Below are 19,301 nucleotides of genomic sequence, written 5' to 3'. Positions count from 1 at the left end.
CAGCCAACTTAAGGGTTAAAAAAATGCAATTTTAAACTAAATTTCAGAAATTGTATCATTTAGGAGTGTATTTTTTAAAAATTACAATTTGAAAACATAAAAAAATCTGTGTTTTCAAATCGCAAGCAAAGAGTTTTTAAAAACGCACAATTTTAAAGGCTAAATTTTTAATTCCCATTTTGCACTTTCCAAAATCATTGCAAACGGATCTCCAAAGACTTTTAGGAAGGTATGCCAAACTCTGCATGGGACTAAAAAGCTTTTATCACATTTGGTGACTCTTTGAAGTGTACTAGGTAGTAAGCAGAAAAATATAAGTCCACAAAATATTAGCTCAAATTGTAATGTTGCAAATGAGAGCTATGCTCTTTATTCTGCAAACCATGAAGAGATCGACGAGATGATCGATCTCACACAATTTCTACTCTACAAAATAATACAACACATCGAATTTCAGGATGAATTCCTCACCTGAGATCAAAGGAAAAGAAGCTTGCATGCCTACTTAAGATATACAATTCCTACCGCTAGGCCTTGCACTGCTGCCCATAGCAACACCCACATAATACATTTCCTATTTCAGCATCCAAATTACTAAATTCTTGGTAGCAGAGATATCGTGATCACTTCATCATCGCAGAGCATTTACAAAAGCCATCACTGAATCGACGTCTCTCTTCTCTGAGGAATACTTGACGGCGCTGGACGAGTGTTTGGGGAAAAAGAGTATTGTGGGAAAGCTCCCTAGCTGCAGCTCTTGCTGAGCATATGCCTTTTGCTCACCATCTGCCCTGAACTTCCCCACCTTCACCCCACTCCCTGCCAGCTTCTCTGCTAATTCAACATATGATCCTTCCATCGCCTGCTCAAAACCAATGAAAATGGTTAGATATGGCACAAAGTTGTGTATTACAAGTAAAATAGCTAGAGCCTCGAATAATATTCACCTGACAGAAGCGGCACCATGGTGCATATAGTACAACAAGCCACGGTTCTCTCCGGTTTTTCAATCCAGCTAAATTCTCTATCCCGGCTCTACTCAAAGTAACCAGATTCTGGCTGTTGAAGATGTCAGTGACCATGGCACTCTCATTTCCATTGCCATTGAGTTGGGCGACCTCTTCTTGTCTGGTGTTCCCTTTGTGAAGGCCACACTCTTTAGCCTTGGCGTCCTCCCACCACCACCTTCCCTCCCTCTCATGCTGCCCAGGTAGGACTGGTCTTGTGCATGGCTCACATCCAATTGAGATGTATCCTTGTAAGTGCAAAGAATTAACAGGTACATTCATGGCTTGGAGGAAGTTCCATATGTCACGACCTTCCACATTGGCCACGGGATTCCACTTCACCAAGCTCCCAACTCCACCATCCATTCCTTCAAAAGAGGGATCTACCTGGACAACTGGAATTTCAGCCCTTGTACCCGGAGATTGATCTTTTCTTTGCCCAGTGATCCAGGCTCGGAGACCTTTAAGTGCCCTCCTTAACGGCCTAACCTTCCTGACTCTGCAGCACTCTTGGTGTCCGTCTTCATAGAATGAGAATAGTCCCTTACTCCTCACTAGAGCTTGAACTTCAACACCATCAGGGAACATGTACTCAATGTGAATGCCATAGTGCTTCTCGACAGTGTCAAAGAACTGGTAGGTTTCTGGGTTTAGCCTCCCGGTGTCCAGGCTAAACACCCTGAAGGGGCGACCAGTCAGCTTGGCATACTCAATCAAGGCCACATCTTCAGCTCCACTGAACAAATCAACAGCAATTTAAATATAGATTCTGGTGTTCATGATGCATAAGTTCAACAATCTTGTAAGTTATACGTAGAAGCTAACTTCCATTTGTTTGAAAATAATATGGTCCATACTAGTTGTACTATCACTATTTCCTCCATCTCAAGATAAATGAGAGTTTGCAAATGATATATTTTAATGCAACCAAATAAACATAACAATCTTTTTAAGATGACATGAGCTGGGTCAAGAAAGGTGAGATTAAATTTGAAATAAAATAAAAAATAAAAAAGACGGGCTCATATTTAAGGGTAATGTGGGAAATTAAATTAATAAATACTTTCATTATTTAAAACCTCTATTAACCAGTGAATTAAAATAACAAACGTTGTTTTCTTCTAACAAAATTTATAACTAAACTAGAGGCAGGCCAAAGACAAAAAATAGAGATACCTGAATGCAATGGCAATGTCATTGCCAAATTTCTCAAGGGCCTTGTCCATAATTTCAAGTGGGGAAGCATGTCCCATCTCCTTTGCTAATTTCTCGTAATCCTCAGTTTCAATCCTATCTTCAACTTCTGTCAATTCCCCATAAACAATGTGCAAATTTGTTAGTAACCACATTTTAAATAATATAAAGGGTTAAATGCTATTTTGGTACCTGTGCTTTAGACCATTATCAAATAGCCACTTCGGTTTCAAAAACTATCACACATAGTACTTGGAGTTGTCTAATTATCGGATGTAGTCCTTCCATCCAAGAACTTAACGGCCCACCACGTCAAACCTATCTGCGACTGTCATTTTTCCTATATCCTACATTAGTATTATTTAAAAATTTAATTTGTTTTCTTTTTAAGAAAAAAAAAAAAAAAAAGAGTAAAAAACAAAAGAGAATGGTGGGTGGGGGAATCCACCCCTCCACCCACCCACGAGGGTCGGATGCCACCCCACTGTTGGGCGGCAGGGTGGATCCAACCCCGTCAGTGGGATCTCCCTACAGGTAGGATGCAACCACCCATAAGATGGGGGAGACCTCCCCTATGACCCACCACGAGGTCCAATCCACCTTGCCACCCACTGGTGGGGTGTCCCCCATGGGTGGGTGGTGGGTGTGGAGACTCCCCCACGCAAGAGGGAGATCCCCTGCCAATGGGTGGCGGGGTGGATTTCCCACTCCCAACACCATTCTCCTTTCTTTTTTTTTCAAAAAAAAAAAAAAAAAAAAAAAAAAAAAACTTAGTTATTTATCATTTTTTATTTTTAAATAATGCTAATGCAGTATATGGGGGACAAGTAGCAGTACTGATAGGTTTTGATGTGGAAGGCCGTTAAGTTTTTCATCAGAAAATGGATGGAGAGACTAACACCGAAATTAGACAATTCCAAGTACCACATGTGATAGTTTTTGAAACTGAGGTTGTTATTTCAGAGTGGGTCAAAGTAGCATTTAACCATAATATAAAAGAGCAGAGCAAATGAAAAAGAATAGGACTGCAGAAATAAATTCCTACCCTTTAGCAAATGACATGGCGATCACTTTTTTCTTTTGTTTCAGAATCAATTCACAATCATAGCATCACTAATGCCCTAGTATCTGTATATGAAGAGTCACAATATCAAACACCATTAACAGAGAATGTACCTGGAGCAACCATAGTTGCAGCGAAAGGAACTACTGAATCACTCCTTTTCAGTTCTGCGCAAACTGGTTTTACTAAGAATGTCATGCGGTAAGAATCTCTGGGCACTGATGGAACCAAGCATTTATCCAACAGACGAACTGAACGGATCCATGGAGCTGTAGGGATCAAAATGATGAAAAATATAAATTTAAAAAAATAAAATAAAATAAAATAAAGAAGTTAGTTCCGATCCGCTAGATATGGAACAAACGATAGACAGAGAACGAAGTTAATTTGAAACTGGACAAAAATTAGCAAAGAGGATCTTCATTCATATCAATAGCAAGAGAAAAAGTTACTATAGATTTTGGGACAGAACCAGGAATTCTTATTGATGGTAGCAAAAGCATGAATAAAAGAAATATATTAATATGGGAGACCAAAGCATGGACTGCTTTTTAAGGGCAGGGGCCAAACTGAAATTTTTTGGCACAAAGATGTATAGTGAAAAATCATATAGAACTTTCAAAAGAAGGGGGAGGCTATAGCCTATGCTGGTCCCCCCTACGTTCGTCTCTGAATATAGTGCAAGCAAATTAACTTGATTATTCTTTGGGGAAGTCATAATTCAGTGTTGTGGATTTTAAGAATCAGTGTTCATGAAATTGTCATTTGACTATGCCAATGAATTCTGGCTCAAACAACACCTTCTCTTCCACAAGAATGGATTAAAGGGACAAGACTGAGGGTTTAAGACATAAAGGAATGTGTGTAACTTATTAATAAATAAATAAATAAAAACTGTTATTGTACTACACTAGACTTACTATTTTACCATCTTGAAAATACAAAGAGAACAATTAAACTACTTATGAAAGAAGTTACAAAAATCCTTTAAAATTACTAGTCAATTTAAACCAAGTTACAAGGCCAAATCCATTGATACTAACAATTAGAGAAGCACACGACTATTAAGAGTTTTGGATCGCATTTTTACAATTTTAAAAACACAATATAACAATCATGAAAATAATGGTCATGCCAAAAAGGAACACGATAAGCACTCACAACTCACAATTGAATATATGGATTTGGCTTACGTGCTGTAAAAAAAACTACAATAAATTTTTTTTTTTTTTTTTAACGGTTCAAATTTAATTTCATCTTCTCTTTCTCATTAAAATTTTGGAATTAAATTTGGACCGTTGAAAAAATTACAAGAGATCTCATGTAGCTTTTTTTTTTTTACCGGACCTAAGCCAAATCCGGTACTTCAGGGATTGTAGTGAAAGTTGTTGTTAGGGATTATAGTAAAAAGTTGTAGTTAACAAGTATTTTTCTTTTACTTCACAAGCCATCCATGAACACTTAATAGTCAACTCAAACTTATTCAATCAGAATTCAAAAATTGCTTTGTTGGTTTCCACCACAATGACTACTTTTATTATTATTCTTGCTAGTGGCACCTCCACTATTATTATTTTTTTCGTTTATTTTGTCCCATTTAACAAGTTGCCAATAATATACACATAAGTTGATTGTTTAATGGTTTTTTATTTTTTTTATTTTCTTTTACAAATGCCACCTCCACACCTGGGTGTTTAGTGTTGTCAAAACCTCAAAGTCGTAAATTAATATTTCAACTATCTGATATAAGTAAGCATCAAAATTGCTACTTGCCCAGGTTCTGTAGGATCAAAATTATTTAAATCCCCGTTATTGTTTTCAATTTAAATAATTGAATAAATATTTTTTTATTTTCATCAATTCAACATTTTTATTTTAAAAGTGATAAATACTTGGGGTACCAAGTACTGACCATTTATAAACATTGTTGACATTCGAGGAATCTAATACAGTTCTACACAGTAACTATCAAGTCATGACGCCACGTGTCACCTTGCCTCACTCCATCTAGCACAAAAATGTGCATGACACGCATACAAAATTTTACATAGCCAATGAATTGTGACACATCATTTTGGAATTTTGGGAGTAAATTTTGGAAAAAATAAAAAATTGGAAATTATAGCATTTCTCTTTCCAAAATTTAACAATTTATTGAGACGGCTATAATTACTATACACCCACCGAGTTACTCTCACTGAGTTCTAGAGTTGAGTTGAAAAAATAAAAACGAAATTTCGAGGTTGAATCACTATAAAGAGAAAAATTATATTTATTCCCTAAATTTTTATCTAATTTTGTTTTAATCCTTAGATTTTCAATTTCAACAAACTAAAACGGAATCTCTGAGACAAACTGTGGCAGATGGAAAACCGATAAAGGGACAGAGGGACGGTAAGGTAACAGACAAACTTATTTGAAAGGACCTTATTGTTAAAATTGAAAATTTAAAAACTAAATTAAAATGAGATGAAAATTAATGGCTAAATGTGATTTTTTTTTTTTTCCAATATAAATTATAAACCTCAAAGATTCAACAAGAACAACAATCATTAAAAAAAAAAAAAAAGATTATTGAGATTGTAGAGAGCGAGAGAGAGTTTTTACCTTTGAGGTCGTGCGAAGTGATCGAGCTGCGAAGGAAAGAAGAAGAAGGAGACGAAGCTGAGTATGCCATTAGAGAGAAATCTGAAGCTGAGTGACTCTCTGGTTCTCTCTCTGAATTTTCGTTGAGAGAGAGAGAGAGAGAGACAGTTTCCAGAGGGCGAAGAAAAAATCAATTAACGGCCGGCTATGGTTCATTCATTGAACCTGGACGCTATTCAGTCGAGGGGCTATTTATTTTTTTAATTCCACGTGGAGATTTTCTAGTGGAAGACGTTAGTCTCGGTGGACAGCACCTTCCGATACTTTTGTCTTTTTTCCAAATGGTTTCCTACCTTTTCATTTTTTTTTAAAAAAAGAATTACTTTATTCTTGTACGATTTGATTATTTTTATGCATTTGGTCCACTATGCTAAAATCAGCCCTCTTCTTCTGGCCATTTCATAGTTAAATCAGCCCAAGAACTTGACCACAATAACCTAACCAATAGGGCCCCCTCTCCTCGGTCATCTCTGTCTTCACCGCTGGCGGCTTGTTTTTGGGTGTTTTTATGCTTTGTGTTTATGTATATTATTGTCTCTATTTCACAGTTTACCATTTTATAGTTGTTTTAAACTAGGTTTTTTCCTAGCTTTGTGGGTAGAGATTCTTTATTTCTAGTTCACAACTATGGCCTTTGGACTTTGTTCTCCCGTCATTGGGCGTTATAGTTGTATTTGGTACTTTTGTTCTTTGTATTGTTTCTCAGGTTATGTAACCCCTTTGGGAATTATTTCTCATAAATAAAGAAAACATTGTTTCAAAAAAAAAATATACAAGGCCCGCTCTCCTCAGAAGACGAAAGCTTAGGGAAGTGATTAAGGCTTGTTTATGATTGAAGTTAAGAAGCTTAAAAAGTATTTTTAGTACGTAAAAAGTTATGTAACGCAAAAGTAGTCTGTTTGTAAAAAGCTCAAAAAGTACTTCTTTTAACTTTTTTGCTCTAAAAATATGTCAAAAGACACTTTTGAGAAAAGCTTGAAAATAATACTTAAAAATTATTTTTTTTAAAATATATATATTGAAAAGAGAAAAGGGGTGGCTACTGGTTAGGCAGCCACTCCTTTGGGGGTGGCCTGGCAGTCCCAGCCAATGGGGGGGTGACGTGCAACCACCCCCAAAGATGACCGGGGGTGGCGGCATTTATTTATATATATTTTTTTATTATTATAATCGACACATGTCACCATCTATGTCACCATCTTATACTTGTGTTGACGTGGAGTCTAGTGGAATCTGTTAAAATTTTTAACAAAATTTGACTTCAGTGAGCGATTTGTAAATTAAGCTAACCTCAAGGATTTCTGAATTAATTTTGATACCAGAGATAGCGATTTGTAATTTAGGCCAACCACAAGGACCAATGGTGCAATTTTTCCTTTTTAAAATTAAAACTCATTTTCCCAATGACATAATATATTAGAACACTAATTGAAATAACATTATATATGTATATATATATATATATATACACACATATAAAAAAAAAACTGAATGTCATTACATAACTTCATCCTGACATCATTTTTACATAACTTCATGACTTGACAGAAGGTAGCACAACAAAATTTGAGGCCTCGTGCCGATCTCATGAGCACCAAATCTTATCCTTTTTTCATAATATACCTGTTTTTCTTATAAGAATGAGACTTATCCCTAGGTTGCCATTGGTACCAATAATGTATACAAGAGTGCCGCAGCTGTTGAACTGATTACCAAAGAACTTGGAGGACCAATAATTCTACCACCCGATCCGGTTCCTAAAATGAAAATCAGCACCAAAATGACTTCTTTCGTTGATCCAGATGGCTGGAAGACGGAGAGTTATTTCAACTGCTGCAGAATCTTATATATTCATATTATGTAACAAGCATTTTGTCTGATTTACATGTTGAATCTTACATGCCTTGCTTAGTAATGTCAACAAAGAGTGATAAAAAACAAGATATCTTGATACTTCTAGCTACCTAATCTCAAACACTAATCAAATTTTCAGGATTTGGTGGACAATAAAGATTACCTCAATGAACTGCATAGGAAAGAGTGATCAGGCAAAATCTCAGCATTAAGGAAACGTTTATGCCTTTCCAAGTCAAATAAGGAGTCCTGCCTTGGACCTGTATCTAATGTGCTTATTCTTTTGTATGTCCTTATTTTTTTTTTCGATTTTGTTTAGTGGGTTTGTGTGTTCCCATATTACTTGAAACGTATCTAAGCAAGTTACTGTTGTATATTTGCCAATATAGAATAAGAAATATATTGCGTAGTATGACTGTATCAACATACAAGAATTCCAAAATTTGAGCTTGTAGAGCAATCGTGAATAACTTAGTGTGACGACGAACGATCATCAAGCTACTCAGTAGAAGAACTATTGACATCACCAAATTCAAGATGGGGTCTTACAGAACAGAGTGCATGCTTGTAAAAAGTTGTGCCCTTAAGAATCACCTTAACTCTTGTTTGGACCGGCTAAGTTTACCCTTAACAGCTCCTCCAACAACTTCCTGAACCCATTCTCCGTGCATCCTTTGTGAGATAAAATTTGCAATACAGAACAGAGTGCCAAAACTTTGAAAGGATGCAAGCGCTTAAGAATCTCTGAGTCTCGATCATAATCCTGGCAACATGAATTTTGACATTAAAAAAAAGAGAGAAGTTGTTCACTTGAATAATTATGACTAAAGAATCATATCCTCCATGATTCACAATTTTTTACATTTTCTTCAGTTTACCTTTATACTGGTCATATTTCACTAGGTGCACTAGCCCAACAATTGAAAAATATCATGAGTACCCCTCATCACTTAAGGGTGCACATGCTAGCAGCAAATTTAAGATGAACAAACAAATTGTGTATCATAAGTAGGATAGGCATTCAAGGAACAAAAATAACTGATTTTTAGCACCCTTAAATAAGACGAAGGGTTTACAGAAATACCAACCCACCAGTATTATGATTCTGATATCTACTTACCTTCTCTGTTACTACAATAACTGGCTGGGAACCAAACTTTTCCTCAAGTTCTCCGAGTCTCCTTATGATCATTTCAACATCCTATAATGATTAGCAACAAAAAGGCATCAAGAACTTTCCACATAGCATAAGCCTCCAAATCCATGTTAAAGCAAAGATAGAAAAAGAGGAAGAAAAAAAAGGTTGGGGGTTGGAAGAGCCGAAGAGGGGAGAGTGGGAGGTTGAAACAACTGATATAATCCATTTATGCGGTATTCGTATGATACTTAGCGGAGTTTTGATTGGCAGTTCAGAATAAGGTTATATAACTAATATATATAGAAAGAATAGGCACGCACATAACACAATTTTTTTTTTTTTACTTAAGTAATAAGTATAGTTAAGGTGTGGTAGAAGCAACAAAGTGTCTAGCAAACCTACAAAAGTAGAACTGCACACTTGACAGGATGTAAATCACGTCGGAGATGAAGATAATTGTACCGTGGCTTGAAATACATGATGGTCACTGAAGTCAAGTCGATCAACATAAGATGCTCCTATCTGCAGCAAGGTATTTCCCATTTAGAGAAAAGAAGTAAAATGTAGAGAGCAAAAATGATGCCACATAATCCATCTCTGGACACAAAGATGGCATGCATGAAGCTCTTCAGCATCTACAAGGGGCTATTTTGATAAAAAAAAATTGAAAGAAAGGTTAGTACCTTCTCCATCGCATTCACAAAAGCATTTGCAGAACCAATGGCAGACACACATAATATGATGGCATCACTCAAAGCTTCCAGGGGTAGTTCAGAATTAATATTTGCCACTTCAAAAAAGTGTGAGGGAGTCATTCTAGTGTAGAAAATAGGAAGAGATTCTTTAACGTCTCGCATCATAAGCTCTACATCTTTGAGATTTTGTTCTGAAACCTGAGTGATGCCAAAGCATAAATTCTACTTTAAAGTAATTATTTATTACAGCTGATGACACACAAATGCAAACAATGTAAACCAAAGAAACCGAGTAATAATTACCTAAAGACATGCCGATCATAACACACTGTGTCAATTGAAGCATAAATAATTACTTAAAAAGAAGGAGCTGAAAAAGGTCAGTCTTGCGTACCAAGTCTGAATGATGGATGACGGCAACATCCGCCCGTCTGAGTGCAGTCAAAGGCTCCCTTAAAGGTCCAAGTGGGAGTAATTGACGGTTGCCCCACAGCATTAAACCATTGACCATTACGATCTCTAGATCACGCTGCAAGCTCCAGTGCTGTCTTCCATATCAGTGATAAACTATCAGCATAAACCTCTATAAGCAAAAAATCTGAATTTCAAGAGTTCACCGTTAAAATCAAAATAGTAACCAACATCAACAGTTCAATATAATTCCTGCAATGGGAAAATGCAAGTGTTCTGAATGGTGGGTGTAACATGTTTTCTAGGGGCATTATATTGAGAAATAAATTTATGGAAAAGATGTGGTTGGTTATATAAAATGTTTTTGACTGGTGAGTCGCACATGCACTCAGTGCGTTTTAAGCCCGTGACCTCCCCCTTCACTTTGTTCTTACAAGGAAAAAAGCGTCTTTGAGCTAAAGTTTATTGGCATTGCTGGTTATATAAAAAGTTCAGCTATCGATACTTGCCAGAGAAAAGAATGAGGGCAACATATATGCGAATATAGATAAAGATTGCATTCCAACAACAGAAAGAAAATAAAGAGCACAATTTTAATACCTGCATTCCATCATCTAAAATTACAGCACCAATTTTTTCTGAATTTAGCTGACTTTCCACATTCTTGTCAAGGCAAAGTTTATGATCACAACTACTACGAGGATCAATGTAACCATATCTTTCAAAACAACAAGCAGCAATAGCTGCCCGGTTTGCGCCCACACCAATCTTTGCAGGTGTCCCAAATAGATGCCTTTCAAGCATTCTAGCTTCATCCCCGCCAGCATAACCCTGCCAGAGAAATGATACTATTAAGTCTTAGAATCGCCAAATGAGAGTTGAACATAGTTCAGCTCTGATTTGAATATACTATTTTAGCTCCGACTTTTATATGAAAGATCTATCAATTTTCTCCTTTCTCACTGACTTCTGGATAAGAAAAAATATGTATTGAAAGAGAAATTCCTCTAAAAGAGGGTCGTCCTACTTAAATAAATCTGCATTAAGCTTGCAGTTTCGATGGACTAGAGAATGTTATTGCCAAATGTATTATTAAATATCAGAGGACTCCTCCCTGTATCAGGGACAATTTCAAAGGTAGAATTTTGGGGACCCATAGGGATCTTGACCGTTCAGACCTGTGGGTCCCATGATTCCCAGGCATCACTGAATTGCAAGGCAGGGTTCCTATGAGAAACAATAAGCATGGTCATAGTGTTATTTTTTCTCATATCTAGAGCAAAAGCATCCAAGCAGCCAACAGAATAGCTTGGGTTGTCAATATGTTGAAATCACTCATATTTCATCAAGTCATAGGACTTTGGAATGTCCAATGGACTTTGAAACAGTCTATCAGTCCATCAACACTAGGGAACCTTAGATTCCAATGAATTACAGCGATGTTGACAAATTGTGCTACCAACTCCAACTTGATTCTATGGATTGAGATCCGATGCAATAACTAGGATACCTAGAAGTCTAGAACTGTAATAAAAAAAATAAAAAAAAAAATAAAAAAAGGAGAGTTGTTGTTGGGTGGCCGAACAACGTCCTGTCACCAAAGGGAATGGTTAAGCCACCCCCAAACTAGCTATTTGGGATGATTGAACTGTCCCCTTTGGCTAAGGGGGTGGCCGAACTACTATCAAACTAACTATTAAGGGATCCAAAGAGTGATTTGGCCTCTTTCAAATCGGCCATCAAGGGTGGCCAAACCATCCCGTAGTCAAAGGGTTGATTTGGCCACTCCTCAAACACCCCTTAGAGGTGATGAACCACCCAAATCACCCTTTCTTTCTTTTTTATTTATTGTCATGATTTGGACGTCCATTTAATATGAACGCTCACGCACCCAGTGCAGTCCGATTCCATGTATCTTTGAATTCAGTCTAAACGAAGTGGACCAGTTCACTTTCCACCAGATATCCAAAATAGCACTAACTATCAAAAAGCAGAGCCATTAGCCATTGCCACGGACATCGCGTACTTACTACGAAATTTCCTCGAAGTCATCTCTCGCTTATTTTTCCTATTCTCTTTACGAGTGCGTGTTTGAGCGTGTGTGTGTTTCTTTTCTCAACTTTTACTCATTTCTCTAATGAAATTGACTCGGTAATTATTCGGTTCCAAGTACCTCCAAAGCCAATACCTCCCCAGCAGGCAGCAGTTAAGTAAAAACCAAAACATTCATCAAGAACCAAATAAAATTCAAAAGCCTAACACGTTCTACTGAACCATTTTTCACACAAATATTCGAATTAGCCTCGCTAAACCATCAAACACAGAAGATTTAAAACCACCCATTAATTTCAAATTTCAAAACAGAGAATTACAATGTTAAAAACAAAAAGTAATAGTACCCTAGTGAGAATGAGAGGTGAAATTCCAGAGTCAGATAACCAGCGAGCAATGAACTCCACCATTGGTGTCTTCCCATTGCCTCCCCACGTCAAATTCCCCACACTGATCACCGGCACTGGCAACCTTTCAAACCAAAATATATCAAACAAATTAAAAAAAATCATTTTTTTTCATTTCACAAAAGCAGCACTTGGAACCACATTAGGGGGTTATCTTTGATGGGAAAGTGGAGAAAAGGAAAATAAAATTTATGAAATCTTCAAGCTCGGCGTTTAATTTTCTTCGGTACCAAAAGAATGGGGAACCCAACACCCAATTTACATTTCTCGGTAACAATCAAATCTTTCCCACGCTGTTTGGTTTCCGAGAAAATGTGGGAAAGAAAGGTACCCCATCATCCCATAACTTGAGCTCGTAGAAAACAAAACGAAGCTCTACTAAACCAAAGTTAGTTGCCCTGATTCAGTTGAAGGTTTCTTTTCTTTTCTTTTCTTTTCTCGGCGGCCAAACGGAGAGGGAAATGAAGGAGGTGGGTCCTACCGGTGCTTGCGAAAGAGGCCGAAGTGGTAGAAACAGTGGCGGAAGGAGAGAGCGAGTCTGTAGAGAGAGGAGGCGAATGAGAGGACTGGGATGAGAGAGCGTTGCAGATTAGAGAGCTTTGTGTGGTCCCGACTGTAGGCTATCTCGTTCACCAGCACTCGCAGTTTCTCCATTGGGGAAGAGTGCGAGAACGAAGCAGAGAGAAACGGGTAAAGGCGCTGAGGTGGGAACCTTCAAAAAAAATAAATAAATAAAAAAATAAAAAATTATACATCCAAACACTTTTTTTTTTTTTTTAAAACAAATATTTTAATTTAACGTATTACAATCCATGAGATCTATCGTTTTAAAAAATGTGACACATCAATGTTCTCTAGCGCATGTTATTCTTCTTCTTATCCTCTCTTTGTCTCCATTTTTGAAACAAACGGAAAATATTTTTAGTGAAATAAAGTTATTTTTCGCATTTGGTTTATACAAAAAAAAAAATTATCAAATTATCTATGGTTATGGCAGCGGCCGGCAACCTCTGGCAGCGAAGTTCGACAACTTCAGACGGCAACAACAAAGAATTAACTGCAAGAATGAGGTCGAGTTCTATGCATTTTCGATTGATTATAAAAATTTATATGTTATGAAATAAGAGCTTTGGTATATTTTAACGTGAGTATTTTAGTAAGTAATAACGTCACGTGTAAAATAAGATATTTTTCACTTACAACTTGTTTTAAAAAGCCAAGGTATTACAATAAGAGTTCAACTCCCTTTTATTAATGGAGGCAGAAATTAAAAACATTTTTAAAGACTCTTTTGTGAAATTAAACATTTCAATTTTTCTAAATCGTACTTTTAAAAATTAATTTGCGAAAGTATACTTTTCAAACCTTGTACTTTTAAAATTCTTTTTTTATTTTTAAACATCTTTTCGTTTAAATCTCTTTTCCATTAAATCTATTTTTCTTTGAACATATTTCAAACAACATGGCTCAATATTAAACATGCTCATAGTATAATGCAATATGTAAAACATTTCAAGTGCTAAGTCGTAAGTTTGTACTTACTCTTTGGCTTACTCTCCTAAACTAGGTCTGGACCTTCTTTGTATTCACATCGTGTCTAATGATTAGGTTATAATCTTCATTACAAATCCCATAACTTCTAATGAAACTTATGACTCTTAAAAATTACAAAAACCTCTTGTAAAAATTCTAAATCTCTAATACTTGTTGAACTCGATCAACCAAGGATCGACCAAGCATCGGCCAAAGATCAATTAGCATCGACCGAGGGTCATTAGAACCCTCAATAGTCAAGAACCTTACTTCTTCATTGATTAAGGCATCTACCGGGGTAATTTAGACTTAGTGCCTTGAGCTCAATCGACCGACCTCGCTTATTGGTCAACCAAGGGGGTATTAGCAGCATTTCAGGATTTCAAAAATGCTCAAAACCCCATCTTTTAACCTCTTTTCACTAAAAAAGATTTGTAGACATCATAAACAACATGTTTACATTGAAATCTATCAATTAAAAATATTAGGAAAAACTTTACTTATAACTCATGATCTTTCATGACTTTAGAAAATAAGATGTCCAAACTTGAAAAAAATGTTAATTTAGGGTATTCATCTTTCAATTTTTTTGTTTATTATTATTTTTTTAAAAAAATATATATATACCCTTCGATAGAATTTTTCATTAAATCATGTCAAAATTTTAAAAATACTCATATGTTTTTTTTAAAAAAAAAAAATTAAAACATTCATGCATGAATATTTGAAATTTTCTATAATTTTTTTTTTTAAAAAAAAAAAAACACATGGGTATTTTGGGAGTCTTGATATGATTTAACGAAAAATTCTAACTAATGGTAATTGAAAAAAAAAAAAAATTGAAAGATTGATACCCTAAATTTACACTTTATAATATAAAGTTTAGGTATCTTATTTAAAAAATGATAAAATATCAGATAATTATTCCAAAACATTAAAAACTACCTAACTTTCAAATATAAGGACAAAACCCTATTTTTGTAAAAAATAATAAATAAATAAATTGACTTTGCACATTATATTCATTTTAACAAAATTTTGGCAATATAATAACGCATTTGCGCACATAAACTCAACTCGTTATCAAATCGATTATTAAGCGAAAGATGATAAATGAGGATCGGCTCAACTCATTTAATAATTGTTAATCAATTCGAGCACGAGTCATGATAAATGAGCTCAAGCTCGGCTAAGGCTAGTGATAAATTTAAATGAGTTGAACTTGCACATGCACTACTCCGTTCAAGATTAACTTATTTACAACCCTAAGCGAAAATCTACTAGCTTCTTTATTATATCTCTACCGACTTTCTTCTAAGTAATCGTAGGTGTGATGGAAAGTTTTGAAACCTATAGCAATTTAAATTAAAACAACAAAACATATCATGCATCCACAAATAAATACGTGAAGAACACAAATTAAATAAATAAATAAAATAAAAAATAAAAAACTGCACTCCCACCCTAATGCACACAAACGGTGGATATGCCAACCATGAAACTGCACTCCCATCTGTGTTGTTTGCTTTTTAGCTATTGGATTTTTGTTGTTTCTTTGTATTGTTGTTCTTTATTGTGCCTTTTTGTGGGGTTACTTTCTCTCTGTTCATTTGTTGCTTGATCTCGTATTTAGAGATTGTTGCTCATGGTTAGCAGATCATGATCGGATTTTGGCAGTGGCATCTCCCCTTCAATCGCTTCTCGGTGGTTGTTGTTATTACGAAGTAGGGATTTGGGTAGTGTTGAATGGTATTTTGAGGGTTATGCATGTGTCCGTGTCCCTTAGGATTTAAGTATAGTTGAAGGGTCTTGAGACGGTTATGTCCTTATTTAAATCTTTTATTTTAGTGTTTTCATCATTTTATACGGCCCTTATTGAGAGGACAGCATCATTTTCTGACCCATTTTTCACTAGTTCTATGTATTATATGCATTGTAAGTTTCGTTTTAATTAAGTTTGTTGTCGGGGAGCTCACCCATTTTTTTTAAGTCTTCTATTCTCGCTTCTTTTTGAATAAAGAGTGCAAAGACCTCTTTATCATTTTCCCCATTTCATTTAGGGAAAAAAAAAAAAAGGATTTAGGGAAAAAAAAAAAAAAGGAAAGAAAAAAAGAAAAAAAAGAAAAGAATCTAACATTGTTTTATTTTTTATTTTTTTTAAAAAAGATATCACAATAATGCAAAAGTGGAAAAAAAAAATAAAGAAAAGAAAAAGTAAAAATGTATTTGATGACATTTTCTTGTACATATATTTTGTAAATTTGTCATTAAGTATGTGAAACTCATATGTGGTCTTATAAATTTAATGATAAATTTGTATATATATTGTACGGAGATAACAATCGAAACCAAACCTTTCTTTTGAAAAAAAGTAAACATTTAAATGAATAAAAGGATGATTAATGGCTCGTTTCGATGTCTGATTTTTTGAAAAATTAAGAATATTGAGAGAATTTATTTTTAAAAATTATTTTTTAATGATTTAAAAAATTTAAGACAAAATTATAAAAAATTAGATAAAATTTAGTAGAATTTGAATTCTAAAGAAAAGTATTTAAAAAATATTTTAAAAAATAAATTTCAACCACACATGCCATAAATATTTAATTTTTTTTTTTTTTTAATTTTTTTGAGATAAGTGTTCCATTTATTTAATGAGGTCCACTAAAATTCACCTACTGACCTGGTGAGTGGTGAGCCTCACTCATGAACACCTCAGTGTCAAAAACTTTTGTCTACGTTGAACCTAATATGATTTGTCATATTTCGGTTGGCTGTCCCACCTTAACATGCCAATCCAACGGCTGCTATTTCATCCCCTGGGGTGAAAAGTTGGAAAACGCGTAAAAGCCGAGACTTTCATTATTTCCATCATCGGCTTGTGGGCCCCGCGGGTCCCACTCTATTACTTAGGCCCACGTCGTGTGCGACCCCGACGGCTTGAAGAAAGAGAGGAGCTGAATTTCAGAACCACGCACTTTGGGCAGGTCATAGTCCCAAGAAATTTTGGCTTGCTGCCGACTTGCTTGGAGCAATTTATATCCATGCTCCTCCACCCTCCGATTATCACGGGCCCCACTATTGTTGCTTCAGAATCTTATCACAGCCGTGGGATCAAATTATATATAATTCCCACTTCATGATGATTTTGATTTGACGGCGGTGATAAATAGTGTGAAGACCGTGGCAACAAAGAAAAAAGAATAAAGTACGTTTAAAAAGAGTGGGAAAAGTAGGTCGAAATTTTTGAAATGACAGATGAATCCTCTACACTGCGTGGAAAGAGCAATTTTTTTTATGGGTTGTTCGGTCAAAGTGCTGTGCTGGACCCCGGACCTTCACTCACGGGAGTCTCTATCAAACTAGTTGAAATATCGGAGGCTTACTCCACCCGTTTGAGGCGCGTGGCGTTCACTCTCAACCGCTCCCACCTATGATTGCTGCTGGAAATCTAGCTTTGTCCCATTGTTTACGTAGAGAAATCTACATTTAAAAATTTCACCTTGTAATGACAATTAAAGCATTGAATAATGAATGTATTCTTTCGCTAGCTTGGAGCATTACTACAAGTTTGTTTTTTTTTTTTTTTTTTTAAATTTATTTAAAAATAAATTAAAAAACCATACTACTTCTTGCTTTCATATTTAAATAAACTCTATAATAATTTAATTTAACGAATTTCATGGTAAGTACACTAAAATGTGTTCAAAACATTGAATGTTAACGGAAGGAAAAACATATATTAATTGATCAAAGGTTGCAATATATTTGATTTTGATTTAGTTAAAATTAGACCCGTTGAAATTAGGTTACATGTCAAATTCTAATGGGACCTAAGCCAAATTGTACAATATATTAACCAAATTTTTGGTTTCATTTATCTTCTTTCTTCTTTTTAAGTTCTTTCAATATCTTTTGAGTTATAGGGGTGTACTTTATTTTTGCACATTAAGGGGAGAAAAACTAACTCCGAATATTTAATTATTTACTTTCATGCATGATGCAATTAATGTTTAAATTAGTTTAACAAAGTGATCTAATTAAGTACAATGTTAATTAAGATGTAACCTATAATCAAGGGTATCATATTCTTTCCATAATGAAAATTTTTGTTTTCTTAAAATCATTACCATATGTAGTTATTAGCAACATACTACGTAACAACAATAATAGACTCACTAAAAAATAAAAACACACACACCCACAATAATAGACCAAATAAACTAGGGGAAAAAAATCAGTAAAATTTTGATTAACATTTGTTTGCAGATCTAAATGTTGCATAAAGTTTTCATAAATCATGAGTATTGAAATTTGGGATAAAACATGAATTTTTCAAATAAATATTTGTTGGGAATCGAACACATGTAAGCATTTTCGACTCTTTTATCGATTACAAGGAGGTTCAATCGAGATTTAGCCTATTCATGACCGGAGGCCATTAACAGCCCTCAATTATGAATGGTGAAATCCTGATCGCCAATTGGGATTATGCCTTGTTGGTCAAGACCTAGTTAATGGAGTCGATCGATGTAAAGACTTATTTTTTGTTTAGTAGGTGATGGAGCCTTGACAATGAATTAATAAGACTCGCACCACAAATGAGATATTTGGACCATACTTCTCCATGATCTCAAGATATGGACATGTCACGTACAATAGCTTATTGTACTTGAGACTGATCAGACTATCATTAATTCCCTAAATTAAGGGAATAGGTCATCATAGTACTAAATTTGACAACTTAATCACCTAACCAAGTTATGGGGATAGCATGAAGCGTGACCACCCTTAACGTTAGAGAGACTATATGTATATGAGGAAAGGATAAAGGTAGGGATCTTTTAGGCAAAAAATTTCCCGATGCTTAACTTTTTACAATTATTTTAAGTATTATTTCAACACCTTTGATTTAAGCATTGGAGCTATTATTCACTGACCTACTCCGATAAATTCATTTATATAATTTTATTTCTTTTGCAGCCAAGAATACCCCTTTGAAAGTGTACTCAAAAACTGTCGCATCAATATCTAAATTTATTTTGTTAATCAACTCATTATTGAGATATTAAATTTAATTTGGTATGATACCAAACTCATTATCATCCACATACCATTGCAAGTTTAATTTGATTAACTAACCATGAGGCGGCTGCGTACACGCGCCAAGTCTTGGCCTTGAAGAATCTGCCGCGAATAGAAAAAAGACGAAAGAGACGTCAACAACGGGCAACAGGCAAATGGACACGAAAGTCCTCACGGGCAACGGGCAGCACCAGACGCCGTATTTTACAGCCACTG

General features: G+C 35.2%; 2 protein-coding genes across 4 annotated transcripts; both read right to left on the bottom strand.

Annotated features, from left to right (window-relative positions):
• Window positions 1-300: 300 nt before the first annotated feature.
• On the bottom strand, window positions 301-6,028 carry LOC133874904 (5'-adenylylsulfate reductase 1, chloroplastic-like). The gene is made up of 5 exons (XM_062312812.1): window positions 5,872-6,028; window positions 3,378-3,533; window positions 2,184-2,310; window positions 948-1,743; window positions 301-862 (listed from the first exon to the last, which is right to left on the bottom strand). Exons 1-5 carry the CDS (start codon window positions 5,939-5,941, stop codon window positions 632-634), a joined length of 1,380 nt encoding a protein of 459 aa, XP_062168796.1. The 5' UTR covers window positions 5,942-6,028; the 3' UTR covers window positions 301-631.
• A 1,371-nt stretch (window positions 6,029-7,399) lies between these two features.
• Window positions 7,400-13,150, bottom strand: LOC133874905 (probable tetraacyldisaccharide 4'-kinase, mitochondrial). 3 transcript variants are annotated; one of them, XM_062312814.1, is made up of 9 exons: window positions 12,949-13,150; window positions 12,408-12,531; window positions 10,609-10,839; window positions 9,992-10,141; window positions 9,586-9,795; window positions 9,365-9,424; window positions 8,885-8,965; window positions 8,359-8,527; window positions 7,400-7,667 (listed from the first exon to the last, which is right to left on the bottom strand). In XM_062312814.1, the coding sequence occupies exons 1-8, from the start codon at window positions 13,119-13,121 to the stop codon at window positions 8,360-8,362; spliced, it is 1,197 nt and encodes a 398-aa protein (XP_062168798.1). In that variant the 5' UTR covers window positions 13,122-13,150; the 3' UTR covers window positions 7,400-7,667; window position 8,359. The 3 variants fall into 3 exon arrangements, 2 of the variants coding, with proteins under 2 accessions (XP_062168798.1, XP_062168797.1); XM_062312813.1 differs by having other exon boundaries at window positions 7,400-8,527; XR_009901405.1 differs by lacking the exon at window positions 7,400-7,667 and having other exon boundaries at window positions 8,478-8,527; window positions 9,305-9,424.
• Between the last annotated feature and the right edge of the window lie 6,151 nt (window positions 13,151-19,301).

This window comes from Alnus glutinosa, chromosome 8, assembly GCF_958979055.1.
Source record: "Alnus glutinosa chromosome 8, dhAlnGlut1.1, whole genome shotgun sequence".
NCBI classification, from domain to species: domain Eukaryota; kingdom Viridiplantae; phylum Streptophyta; class Magnoliopsida; order Fagales; family Betulaceae; genus Alnus; species Alnus glutinosa.
The sequence above is the reverse complement of the archived record's forward strand: the minus strand, read 5'-3'. Positions and strand labels throughout refer to the sequence as shown.

What these genes read in the sequence shown, in the direction of transcription:
- LOC133874904 (XM_062312812.1), bottom strand. Translation starts at nt 5,941, where the DNA reads ATGGCATACTCAGCTTCGTCTCCTTCTTCTTCTTTCCTTCGCAGCTCG. An exon ending in TGCAACTATGGTTGCTCCAG is followed by an intron (nt 2,311 to 3,377) that starts GTACATTCTCTG and finishes GGGAATTGACAG; the next exon opens with AAGTTGAAGATAGGATTGAA. An exon ending in GACATTGCCATTGCATTCAG is followed by an intron (nt 1,744 to 2,183) that starts GTATCTCTATTT and finishes TGATTTGTTCAG; the next exon opens with TGGAGCTGAAGATGTGGCCT.
- LOC133874905 (XM_062312813.1), bottom strand. Translation starts at nt 13,121, where the DNA reads ATGGAGAAACTGCGAGTGCTGGTGAACGAGATAGCCTACAGTCGGGAC. An exon ending in CACCTCTCATTCTCACTAGG is followed by an intron (nt 10,840 to 12,407) that starts GTACTATTACTT and finishes TTTCTCTGGCAG; the next exon opens with GGTTATGCTGGCGGGGATGA. An exon ending in TCATCCATCATTCAGACTTG is followed by an intron (nt 9,796 to 9,991) that starts GTACGCAAGACT and finishes GGCATCACTCAG; the next exon opens with GTTTCAGAACAAAATCTCAA.